This window comes from Gambusia affinis, linkage group LG19 (genome assembly GCF_019740435.1).
Source record: "Gambusia affinis linkage group LG19, SWU_Gaff_1.0, whole genome shotgun sequence".
Lineage (NCBI taxonomy): Eukaryota > Metazoa > Chordata > Actinopteri > Cyprinodontiformes > Poeciliidae > Gambusia > Gambusia affinis.
In genome coordinates this window covers 286775-300325 of record NC_057886.1, presented here as the reverse complement: position 1 = coordinate 300325, position 13551 = coordinate 286775, and the positions used below count along the sequence as shown (strand labels likewise).

The following is a 13551-nucleotide window of genomic DNA, read 5'->3' as shown; positions in this document are numbered from 1 at the left end:
GTATGATTCAATTAGATTATTGATTAACATGAGTTGTTGCTATGTTGTTGTAGGGTATTTTACGATCTTGTTCAATGTGCCCTTTTTTAACTGTGAGCCTCTGCCCCTCCAATGGTCTCTGCACAACCTTGGCCTTTTTAACAGTTTGTTAAGTTAAATGACAGCATTATCAAGACAAAGGAAGCTGGAGCATTGACTGCAGCTTCTGTTTTGGGGTAAAAAGATTGGAATTGAGCTGTTCAGACTACCATACAAAAAATGGATTTGGATGGCATTTAGACAAAAAAAAGTGGGATTTGCGTCACATCTGCCTGCTGTCTGAACATAGCCTAAGTGTGTGTGTGTGTTTGTGAGTCATAACCACTGCTTTAAGCCAGGCCTCTCGGATCCTGCCTTCAAACTTTGGTCAGGCAGGGGTCTCTCCCTTCTCTCAAGGATCTTTTTATCAATAAACAGATTTCATCATACCCTCAGCTACAGTCTAAATTCATTTTGTCCCCAAATGATTTTTTTCTATATCTGCAGGCTAGGAGTTTCGCAAACCAACTTGCTCTGAGCACAAATCAGTGTTCAGTGCAACATATTTTTTATGATCTTCTTATAAAATCTCCCACTTCCAGACATTGAATCTCACTGTTTGTGAATGTTTTCTCTATGCCAACGTCATCTACTCATATCAGAGATATGATTGCAGTTACAAATGATTTGGGAGTTACTATTTCTACTGCGCTTTGGGATCGTGTGCTGTTGGGAATAAAAAACTGCTCCATTAATGCCAGATTGCAACTAATCCAGTTTAAAGTGGTGCATCGCCTGCACTACTCTAAAGCAAGATTGAATAAAATATTCCCAAGTCATTCAAGTACATGTCACAAATGTGGACATCCTAAGGCTACCCCATTAGGGAAGAAGGGTGTACAGAAAATGGATGGATGGATGGATGGATGGATGGATGGATGAACCTGATCCTGTACAGCCAGGTCACATGTGCCTGACTGTATGTCATCGATACTTGACAAATGTCACTGAAATGTGCAGCAGGAAGAAAAACAACAACCATGGTGGATGAAACTGATGATTAAGTTGTTAATGTTCTGGACAAGAACTTTAAAATCACAAGATGTGCCCCATTCTTATCATCCATGTTTATTTCTACAAACACTGAGCAAGCTTGCTCCATGTGATGTTATTGTGCCATCTACTGAACATGCAGGGACACTTTCAAGTCTCTTGCAGTTAGGAGATCACATACAAGCCGCATATGTTTAGAAAAGTGAACAACCACAAAACTTTATTTGGAACTGAAAGAAAATAGAATTGAGCAGTCTAGAATTTAGCATTAGAATGTAGCGTAAGTCAGTGAATTTGAGCAAAACATGCATGCAGATGATCATTTGAATAAGTGAGATCAGGTTTCATGGATGATGTCATTCTTTTCCTGGAAAAAGACATGTAAATATTTTTCTGGTACCCGATAAAAGGCACAAAATGGAATAGATCAATTCTCATGATTGTTTTTAAATAATCTTCCAACGTATATTACTTGCAAATTGTTCACATTTATAAAACTCTGACAGTAAACTCCTTGAAAGGTTTTGTGAAGTTAAATTAAACCTTAAAGATCTCTGCACTTTCATTAAAAGATTTTCAAGAAGCTGGGAGTGTTTAGGTTTTATTGGACTGCATGTTAAAGCAAGAACTTTGACATGCAGTTCTTCACCCTCTCCTTGCTTTTGTCCAAGCCTGGATTTTAGCATGGGCTCACCAGGGCTGCAGCCCAGGGCCCCCGATCTTTGGGTGCCCCGAATGATGCTTTGTATTTTTGTGAATGAATAAGGTCAGAATGTCTTAATTTTATCACTGGCTAAGAGGATTTTGACAGTGGTGTTGAAAAATTGTCTGATTTGTTCTGGCAAAAGTCCATTGTGAATGCTTGATTATTATTGGTCCAAGTTTGTCTTTAGCATTGGGGAAGGGCATCTGGGAGCGATTTGTCACCATGGAGGATAATGAAAGTATGACACCTGAGTGCAGGAACGAAAAAAAAAAACAAGTACGCAACAGTGTGGTAATGAAAAAAATATTCAAGCTAACAGAATTTTTTAAACCTCATATTGGACAACAGAACATTCATCCCTCTTCATTTCTCAAAGCGTTAGCCTTGCTAATAGTCCTATAGTTTGCCAGACCCTGGAACTGTAGTTCTGAACTGGTGCTTGCGGAGTCACAGGCGGTGGAGCGTTTGGTTCGGGTGTTTGGCCTGAGCAAGAAGCAGGGAGCTGTCAAAATATAGATGTTAATTTTAAAGCATTGGAATATGTTCACAAAAAATCAGAAATGTCTCATCTTCAGATCGCGCTATGAAAGGCAACTCCAAGTGGTGAGTACATCCATACCCAGGCTGTGTTTATCCTCCATTCACCGGTGCTGTGTTTTGCTTTGCATGCCGTATTATTAACAATGCTAAAAGTCAGTGACGCTTTGAAAAGGGTCTCCATGACTGGAAAGACTTAAGACAATGATTTAAAGAGCAAGAAAACAGCAAAAGTTGTCTCTCACTCGCAACGCAAACTTAAAAAAGCGGAACTAGCATTAGCCTCCAGCGAGCAGCGGCGGGAGGAACTGTCCTTCTACAGGTGAAGGGCCAAGAGTACAAAATAGTTCAATTGTTGTGCCCTGCCCTGACACGCAGATAAAATCCAGTTGCCACAGAATAAAAATTTTGACCAGGTTGGCTGTCAGAGGAGAAATACTAACCCTGACTATGAGCTTGGTAAAGAAATAAACCTGATAATTAGAAATATTCAGTTGATAAAAATCGTAAGAGGGAAGGAGACAGATGAAAAAGGATAGAAATGAAGAAGGATAAATAAATACAATATATATATATATATATATATATATGTGTGTGTGTGTTGACACCACTTGCTCTCGGAGTGTGCACACAATTTCTGCTGAGCAGTCCATGGCAAGCTACAACTGGTTTACAGTTTTATGTAGAATACAGAGAAAACGATTCTAGAAGATCTGCTTCAAGATCCAGCAGATCTTAGAGCATCTGCTGCCATCACCTGGTTCTTTGTGGTCCAAAGCTCTTCCTTCAACAGAATACACAGCAGAAGAGAAGAGAAGAAATATACTCCAAGATAATTAGAAAAATGTAAGACCTTCAGATTCTAAGCATTGCGACTGTGGGAATCCCACAAATGACATCAGCAAAAGTTTTTTATTGAGAAGATAAAATAGTGATATTGAGTCTGACCCAACCCACAGCAGATCTGTCGTACTTTTAGTTGTTCAATGAAGCTCCATTTTTGTTTCCACAGCTAGAACAAAACTAGTAATATAGAAAATAACTAATCAACAAGGTAAAAAAAATCTGTTGTGGTTTAGATAATGCCATGAGTGAAAAACAAGAAAAGAATCCAAGCGTTCGTCAGTCTTGCTTTCAGCAGACTGTGCTATAAAATGACCTCCTTCCACTCTGTTCACTCCAAATCAAAACCTCCCCTCCTCCAACAAAAAGAGGGACATTCGTACACACACAGAAGGGTTGCAGAAGGAGCTGAACTGGGAGAAGAAGCTGTCTCACACAGAGAAGCGAGAGGAAAGTTTTGAAAGACAACTCAACCTTGCTTACTCAAAAAGAAAAAAAGAGTCACATGCAGAGAGGTTAAAGCTTTAATGTGAAATGGAGATATGAATGCACGTGACCAGGGATTCACCAGAGATCCACCAGAGATCCACCAGAGATCCCCAGTGATAACAGAGACGATTCTGTAGAGCTCCACCACTGGCCAGATGGGAGCAGTACAGGAGAGCTTGGGCAAGTTAAGCACAGACAGCATTTTGCCAGTCCCTGTGATTTATGTCAATGCATGAGTGAAGACCAGATCGTGTAAACTCCAAACAACAACATCTCAACTACTGAAGTGGGCCAGTGTGCATGTTGTCTGTTGTCAAAAAAACTCTGCAGCTCTGGTCAACATTTTGTCAGTTACAGTTTGAAGAGTGTGCAACAGTTCATTTAATTACATTTTAAATGAAGACAAGGAGGAGTGCACAACCTTGTCTGATTCCTCTTAAGATGAAAAAGAAGATTTTTCATCTTAGTGATTTTGTACTTGCTTACTTGAGTATGAAAGTGAGCCATCATTGGTGTCCTTTTGTCTCAATAGCTGCTGCATTGTGCCTGTAAAGTTTTTTGTGTTTCTGACTAAATTAAGGTGATTTTATTGTTCTTCTATCGTTCTATGCTAGATCACAGAGCCATTTATACCTAAATCAAAAAAATTAACAATCTATGTAATCTGTACTGGTGATCAACAGTGATCGCTATTCATGGGTGATCGGCATCGGATCAGTATCAGAAGCAAAAAACCTGATTGGATCATCCATAGTAAAAAACAGATTTTTTTGTAAATTACATACTGTAGCTTTAAAGAGGAATGTGTCAAAATTCCTCCGTAAAAAGACAATGGCTAACTGAAGAAGTGATATGTGACATGTTTGTGGTACATCAGAGACTGTATATGTAAGGATTTGGTTGTTTCTGTGTGTTTATTTAGGTTTCTGTGATCTGTGGCATCTACCCCTTGATTAGTAGCACCTGTTCCTTGTTTCTCCTGATTGGTTCCCTGTGTATTTAAACCCACCTGTGGTCCTTGTTGGGTCCTTGTCTAATCTGTTGTGTCAAGCAGTTTTGTAGGCTGTCTCTTGTTGGCCAGTAGTGATGGTGAGATGAAGCCTCATGAGGCATTGAACCACTTGAGCCAACTGGTTCGAGAAAGGGTTCATTTCTTGAGGCTTCATGTGCACACGAAACCACCTACTGGCCAGGTGTATAATCACAACCAGCTGTATCTTAACACGTGTGATGAATTGAATTTTTGTCTATTATTGCTCTTGGGAATGACTTCACAAAAGGTGAAGAAAAAAAAGACAAAGAGAGAGAGAAAGAGAAATATAGAGATAGAGATAGAGAGAAATATATATACAAAAAAATCCTATCCTGTCCCACAGCTATCTTAAAAATCCTAATATAAAAATTAAGAACTTTAAAACTAACAAACCAATCCTATTTATAATAGTGAGATTATTAGTAAAAAGCTCAAATTAAATAAATAACCCAATTATAAGTCCTGAAATAATAAAGTCTAAAAACATTAAATATTAATCCCAGAAAAATAAATAAAGGGGGAGGGGGGGAAAATTAATTTAGATCAATACCTTGCTTATTCCAGAGCAAATCTGCTTATGATGTGTGTGATGATGGTATTGGAGTTCAAGGTAACTCAAGTTAAATCAAGTGGTGAAAACTCACGTATCCTTAATATTAGAATTAAAATTAAAATTAAAAATAGGATAGCTGTGGGACAGGATAGGATATTCTCTTTTTTCCTTTCTCTGTGTCTCCCTCTCTCTCTGTATATATATATATTTTTTCTCTCTATCTCTATATCTCTATCTCTCTCTCTTTGTCTCTGTTTTTTCTCTCTTTCTCTCTCTTTTTCTGTCTGTATGTATCTATCTCTTTCTCTCTGTAAATATCTATTTTTTATTTTTCTGTTTCTCTCTATCTCTAGATCTATATATCTTTCTCTCTCTCTTTGCCTGTCTTTTTTCTCTCCCTCTTTCTGTATCTGTGTCTCTCTGTCTCTGTTTCTGTCTCTCTCTCTCTCTCTCTCTCAGAGGACGAGGAGTTGTGGACGACGTGCGGCGGCCCGTGCTTTCCTATGACTTCCTAGTGAAACTGCCCTATTGGGTGGGGGAAGTTGTAGTGTTTATTATTTATTCTCCCTACCTGTCTCAAACTAAATAACCACAATCCAAACTATCAAAACTCTATCCACTCTCTCAACTGACCGCAACTCGCCTACAACAACCCACATTTTGAATGAAGCCTGTGTGGTTTCTAAACCCCGTGCCAAAATCTGAGCCATTTCCCGAAGCAGTCACGTGGTACAGCCGGGCAGCGAGGCTTCGGACGTCATCGTTTTCGGCTCCTCCCCTAAATGAAGCAAGCCTCGATACGCGCTTTACGGAAACGCCCCCTCCATTACTCGACACACGCCTCGAAGCCTCGGCTCATCACGTAACATCACTATTGGCCAGTTGCTACCAGATTTGAGCCTTAACCTTCCGTTCACTCTCTGCTGCCTGGATTTTGGACTTTGTATTTCTGACAATTTCATTAAATTTATCATTCATTCTTCATCTCAACCTGAGCCCACAGTGTCCTCCTCCCCACCTTCAACACATTTCATGACAGAACAAACCTACTCATGACAGAAGCAACAGAAAGGAATGAACAAGAACAGACAAATAAAGAAAAACAAACCAATTGAGGAAAAAGCAGCCTCTCTAAAATCTGAGCATGTGTGTACATGCTGGAGCCCTCTCACAACAATGATTATGTTTTGAGAACTAGGGGCAAAGAGCAAGAACTGAGAATGGGGGTCTCCACATGGTAATGTTTAGAAAAAGTGTCTCAAATCAACCCTGGAAAGAAGGAAGAGGTAAGGCAGGATGGGAGTTAAATTTCATGGATTGCTCTCACTAATGGGCACAAAGATGATTGAAGGAAGGGTTAGAGGTCATCAAGATTTTGTGGAGGGTGCAGCTCTAAATCCCACAGCAAACAAAAAAGGATGCAAAACGGTTTTGAACCCCTTAGCTTGGGCTAGGACAGATTTCTATCAGAGGCTGTTTGTGGCAGTATGAGGGGGAGTCATGGGGCCTTAATGTTGAGAGTATTTCTTTGCTGCTGACCGACAGAAAAACCAGTCCTACCATTTCTCTTGTCCAGGCGAAGATTGAGAAGGGGAGAGGAGGGCAGTGAGCGAGTGAGGCCCTTCATCATCCTGATGTCTGAGGCGTCCGAATCAATGCTGCTGTCATCTGTTAGTAAGCAGAAAACCAGTCAGAAAGGAAGCACAGTCAGCTGGATAAAAAGTTGAAGACTTAAACAAAGAATCCCTGCCCCAACACGCTTTGAACAAACAGCTGAATTACCACTTTGGAATGTCAGCGAGTTTTGCAAAAACCATTCATTTGATTCAGGTGTGTTTGGTATAAATCTGTCAGGAGTTGACATCTCCAGTCTTGGAGTGCCAGTCTTCTGACACTTTTGGATGCATCCCTACTCAAAGAGGAACAGAACTATATAGTGCTGTGCAAAACTAAGCTTCCAGAAAACACTGGTACACCAAAAAGCATCAAAAAGATCAGAGAAAACAGCAGGCTGGTGTGGAATAAAGGAGTTCCAAATGGACTGAGCTTAAGTTATTTAGCTTAGATGGTTTGGTTTCCTAATCTTCTTGGTTAACAGAGAACTACCTAAAAAAAAACTTGCAGCTGTAAATGCAGAAAAAAAGTGGTTTGGGACAGTAATGACTCAAAAGGGCTGAATACAAAAACACAATACATTTTTGAGAATTTTATTTGTAGAACAAATTATAAATCCAGAGAAGGTGAGATAATAAAAAACACTTTGTCATTTTATTTAACACCAATATGTTCTCTCCACAGTGTTGAATTACTCTCTGTAGGCCAACATCCCAATAAAATACTGTGAGGTTTGTGACAGTCACTGGAAATTGTGACAGACAGCACCATCTGGACAAAGTAAAAGATGGTGGATGTACAGACCGTTGTTCAGCTTGCGACTCCTGCTTCCAAGCAGCATCTTCAGGCTGTTTCGGAGCATAGTTGCAAATTAATATATTTCCTGCTGATAGTCCCTGGGGAAAAAGGGCAAAATAAAACCAGTTTGCTTTCCAGCTGATTGGGTTCAAGAATTGACTGACATCTTAAAGAGCATGCATTTTCTATCATAGTAGCTCAATTTCAAATTGAATACATTTCCATTACGCAAATGTGTATTATAGTTTTGGGTTCGGTACAACCAGTAAAGACAAACCTTTAGAAGATCCCAAAGAGAAGATATTGCATTAATACAAAGAGTTTCCCTGAGTGTATAATAAGTCCGCTAGGCTTTACCTGCGCTTTCAGTGGTGTGCGATGAAAGCAAACACCACTGTGCGGTTAGAATGATTTGTCGTTGTGAACAAATAATTATGTGCAGTATATATGTTTACATCTCAACACGCTGCCCAGCGCAACTCTGTATATGTGCTAATAAATAATATGTATGTGGTCCCGGTTGGCCGGTGCGTTAGTGGTTAAGTGGTTCCACCTACTGAGAAGCTTTTACGTCTGCCTCACAGTCATGCAGCATGCTAGGGGTTTTTTTTTATTTTATTATTATTTTTCTGGTTACATAATGCATCAAACCATGTTAAATGGTTTGAAATGGGGACCACTTAAGTCAGCCAGAGTCAATGCAAGTGGCTGTAAGGAGATCAAAAAAATTTGGCCCACAAAGCTCAGGCAACCAAAACATTTTCTGTGGTGCTCATTAAAAACTCAGACACAAAATGGTAGAGCTCCTAAAGCCACATAAATTAACTCTCCCATTTGTCCCTTTGTATCCAGCATAGATGCACAGTGCAATGGATGTAGCTCATCATGCAGGGCTGGTCCAAGGTTGTATGAGGCCTAGAGCAGAATTTGACTCAGGGGCCCCTCTTGCTGCTAAAAACACTTGCTGTAGCCCTGGGGGGCCTTATGGAGCCGCTAACTTAATTTGGATAAAACAGAAGTGCAAATCACTGATATTCAATTTAATTGTGTTTTTTGATTTATTGTTTTTAAAACTAGTTGTGGGTTTACGTAGCATTTCTTTGTTGATGTATTTCCATAACTACCTAGCAATATTTTTACTTTTTCTGTCTATTTAGCATCTTTTAATACTAAAACACGGTGAACCGCTGGTGGACCACCTTGGCGCCCTGACCACTGGGCTTAGCAAGTTTTCTGGGACATACAGACAGGAACATTCTCCCATCGAATGGCAGCCAGCACAGTTAGCAAGAGGTTGCACAATCCAAGGTGAGGCTCGGGTTGCTACTGCCTTACCAGCTTCGCTTCCGTGCATTTAAATGGCCTTGCCAAATGTACGTGGGGTTTGTCGACTCATGGAAAAATTTCAGATTTTTCTGACCAAAGGCATGTTTTTGAACTCTGATAGCATGTTTTAGTTTGGCTCTGGCTGACCTGAGCACTTCTCTGTCCCCACATTTAAAAGCAGAGTTTCATGCGTACAGCATTTCACGCATCTCTTTTGCCATCCAGAGTTTCTGATTTGTCCTTATGTTGATGATTTTTGGCTGCTAAAATCTCCTCTTTCTCAGTTACCAGACAGCTTTTATGTGTTTGGTGGTGGGTAATTAGTACAAAGTGGGTCTCATCTGACTTTTTTTTCTCTTTCACTAAACATCTGTCATGCAGCTGTTGTGTTTGAAGGAAAGCTCTAATGCGAATGTTGAAAGGGCCGCAGTCCTGCAGTTTTTAGATGTGCCACAGGTACAAAACACTGGAATGAAATGGCTTAATTATTTCCACCTTGTGTAGATCAGTTCTCCAGAGCCTTAATTATTCTATTCAGGTGTGCTGCAGCAGAGGCACATCTAAAAGTTGCAGGACTGCAGCCCTCGAGGACTGGGGTTTGAGACCCCTACTCTAGTGGTTTCTGAGGGTAAATTACAGAGGGGAATCCCAAACAGCTGACACCACACAACCTGAAGTCCAGCGGACATTGGAGATGATATGTGGAAACAACATTAATGTTTATTCAACATTTCGTGCAAAGAATATAGAAATGACAAGAGGAGGAGTTGGAGTGAAATTGCTACCACAGATGATAAACCCCATAACTTTTCAGCTGTTCTTCATTAACGTGACATAAATAGGTTCTAATGATTTTCATTCAGTCAGGACGTTACGCTGACACTAGAGCCACATGTGTTACAGGTAGATTGTATTAAAGCATTGATTAATGCCTGGTTTTAAAATTGGTTCACTGGACTTGTAGCCATTATTATGTGCCCATTGTTGGACAACAGATGACACGATCGAATCCGATCAAACCATTATGCCTAGAATTTCTGACAGCTAATTTGTGATCTCTCAGGTTTTTAAAATGGGCCGACAATCGGCCAACAGCTCTAAGATGGTGTAGTGTGAACTGGACATTACACTGAGGAAATGAGGAAGGGAGGGTCAATGGAGAGCAGTGGAGTTGAGCCTTTTTTCAGTGTCATCAACAGAAAAAGGCTGGAAGAGATGATAAAGTCGATAATTAAAATGACGTTGATAGTTTTAATTTATCATACGATTAATTGATTTATTGTTTATCGCAACAGGCCAACTCTAAGGAGCATCAACTTTACCCCAGCTGTGCCTGGGGTAAAGTACAATCCCAGTCAGCAACAGCTGACCCTATAGATGTACAGCCACTCACACCATTACATCCTCTTAAGAGGGACTAGTTCCTTTGCACTGTCAGTCAGAAAGAGAGGTTGCTGGAAGGTCTATGGCATGATGCTGCAGTTGGTATGCTTCCTTACAAAGGAAATGTCTGACCAGGAGGAATTATGAACTCAAGGGTATTGTCTTGTATTACATATAAATCAGATTGAACTGTGTATCAATGTACTACTGCTGCCAATAAATTGGCAATTTTCTACTTAAAATGTGGTTTCAGATTACATATGTTGTAATCAACACATGTCAGCTTATTAGGTTGACACAATCAAGTCAACCTAATAAGTATTGTAGTCTGTCCATTTGTTCTAGGGGGTGTATGAGTCACCTAATTAAACTAATACTTGACATAGGGATATTTGGGGGGAAGTTAACTGAAGCAGGGTTAAACCCCCAACAATGAAGTACAGGATAAAGGAGATTACTATGGGATTACATCCATTTGCATTACTAGTGTCTAGCAAGACGAGGCGGGGAATACAAAGGACCTCAATAAACAATTTGTTCACATGGTATTAAATTCTCCATGAACATGGTATATAAGAAGAACTTCATATGAAATCACGTTCATATCACCTACACTGTGAAATTCTACAGTGCCAGAAATGTTCAAAGTGTGAAAGTTATTCTTGCAGTATCCAAACAAAGGATTGGTGTTTCCTCTCAAAACAACTGCAAATCTCCAGTTGACTCACAAACATCCAGCTCAATACACCATTAGTCTATTTCCAGTCTTACCAAAAGAACTACAGTGTTGTTCTTGTTTTTTGGGGGGTTTTTTTGCTTGGTTTTTTTTTTTGTCTTTTCTTTACAACTACAGGTGAAACACTTACACACTACAGAAAAGAGACTCTAGCATCACGGACAGTATATGGAAATACTTGCATTATCTTCATGTATTCATTGCACATTTTAAAGGTATATTAACTCCCTGTGGTCATTCAGCACTGATCTGCTGGATCAGCACAAAGTGACTACTATAACATTCATCAACACAAGCAACATTACTGATCTCAAATTAAACACCCAGATCATTCTGTTCAGCGCATCAACCTCATTTTACTTATAATTTTTGATTTGAATATAATTATTACAAAGGCTTGGCTGCATTTTGTTTTGATGAATTTGGAGGATGTGATGTAGGATTTGTTCACACGAACATGCACGTACAAACGCGGGCGCTCAATGATAAAGCACAAGCACAAATTCGTTACAATAACATCCTTCCTTCGGTCACACATAGGTTTCCCACAACACACACACTGAAATAAGCCCTGCAAGATACAGTAAACCCACCTCAACTATTGTTTTTCCTCAATACACGTGCGATAAAAACAACGTCTGACTGGTAGATAATAGGTTGGTCATGGCCGTTTGTGCTAATTTCCACCCCTTAGTGTGTCCTCCGTAAATATCCGGCGGAAACCAGCGTAGTCGAAGAACATAAGGCGGATTCCAGTGTTTTCCTACGCCCATTTCATCACCGGAAATAAGAGTACCCTTATCCTTCACGGATGGTGATATTATAGCCGTTAATCTCCCTTGCGAGTGAGCAAGCGCTGACGTCTGGAGATTTCCTTGTGGCACTAGCCTCCTTCTCCTGTTCAACGGGAGGTGTGGTATTATTCATAAGAGGGGCGTGGTTAACACTGACTCCGCTTTGGTCCGACGGATAACAGTAGAACCTCCTTTCCTTCCCTCATTCTCCCCTCCACTTCACCCTGCCCCCTAAGCAGCATCTGTCAAGCGAAAACTGATTGAATAAGGACATCTAGTGGTCAAAGGGGCACCTGCTCCCAGAAAAAGGAAAGACTCTCAGCAAGGACAGTAGTATGGAGGCATTCTTAGTGCAAAAGCTTGTGCCTTGCTTTGTAACTGAGGAATTTAATTTGCAGGAAAAAAAAAAACTTTTAGAGGTTTTTGCAATGGTGGATGTTTTTCAATCTTTCACAAATACAAAACCGCAGTTACACCTCTTCAAATTCGTAAGTAGAAGATGAAAATAGTATTCTTTGAGTCACTCTTTAAAAAGTCTTACCCTTACAGTTTTGTCCCAAATGATCCGAAACAAATAGTACCAAATAAATCTGCATACCTGTGTCAGAAAAAAATAAATTGTGATTCTTTTTTTTTTTATTATTCAGACACAAGACTTTGGTTATCCTTTAACAGACTCCATTCTACAAGTCACAAAATACAGAAGTCCTGCCCTAATATTTTTGTTCCAGTTAGTCCATTACATTTGAAGCAAATGATGACATTAAAGTAAAAAGTTACAGCATTGACAGACACTCATTACTTGTAATCTGTGCATACATCTTGACGTGCATGGAGGACATCCCTGGAACCAAGATTATCACCACATGGTTAAATTAGAAACCCTGGATTACAAATACAAAGATTGCAACTTTTAAAACAAAACGCTGCTTGGAGACAGAGCAGTAACATGTGGTCAGGGTTAAAATAACATATAATGATAAAATTGTGGGCTGCACAGTGGTGCAGTTGGTAGAGCTGTTGCCTTGCAGCAAGAAGGTCCTGGGTTCGATTCCCGGCCGGGGATCTTTCTGCATGGAGTTTGCATGTTCTCCCTGTGCATGGTGGGTTCTCTCTGGCTTCTCCGGCTTCCTCCCACAGTCCAAAAACATGACTGTCAGGTTAATTGGTTTCTCTAAAATTCTCCCTAGGTGCGAGTGTGTGTGTGCATGGTTGTTTGTCTTGTATGTCTTTGTGTTGCCCTGTGACAGACTGGCGACCTGTCCAGGGTGACCCCGCCTCTCGCCCGGGACGCAGCTGGAGATAGGCACCAGCAACCCTCCTGACCCCATTAAGGAAGAAGGGTGTAGAGACAATGGATGGATGGATGGATAAAATTGTTTCAGTTGCTATATTCACCCAGTGGTTTGTAGTATAAAGTATTTATTTTACCAATTTTGATTTTTATCTTCTACCTAATCTCACTTCTAAACAAAAAAGAGAGAACAGATACTATAATTTACTCTGCATGTTTTGTTTAACATAAGAGTCCTGGAACATCATGCATCTGTGTTTTTTAGAGAAAGATTATGGTTTCTTCTAGATGAGGAGTTAGTTCCATGGTTGCTAAATTCTCTGTCTGGAAGAGGGATTCCTGAAAGTTGCTGACTTACTTTAGTCATCATGGAC

The 13551-nt window shown here is 40.1% G+C and overlaps 1 protein-coding gene across 5 annotated transcripts in view; it reads right to left on the bottom strand.

Annotated features, from left to right (window-relative positions):
• Positions 1 to 11978, bottom strand: part of LOC122821441 (protein TANC2-like) — a 68864-nt gene extending 56886 nt beyond the window's left edge. For all 5 annotated transcript variants that reach the window (XM_044099367.1, XM_044099368.1, XM_044099369.1 and 2 more), the window contains exons 1-3: positions 11683 to 11978; positions 7651 to 7742; positions 6793 to 6900 (exon numbers count right to left, since the gene is read on the bottom strand). In XM_044099367.1, coding sequence (XP_043955302.1) covers positions 6793 to 6900; positions 7651 to 7708 — 166 coding nt within the window. In that variant the 5' untranslated portion in view covers positions 7709 to 7742; positions 11683 to 11978. The remainder of the gene's footprint in view (positions 1 to 6792; positions 6901 to 7650; positions 7743 to 11682) is intronic.
• Between the last annotated feature and the right edge of the window lie 1573 nt (positions 11979 to 13551).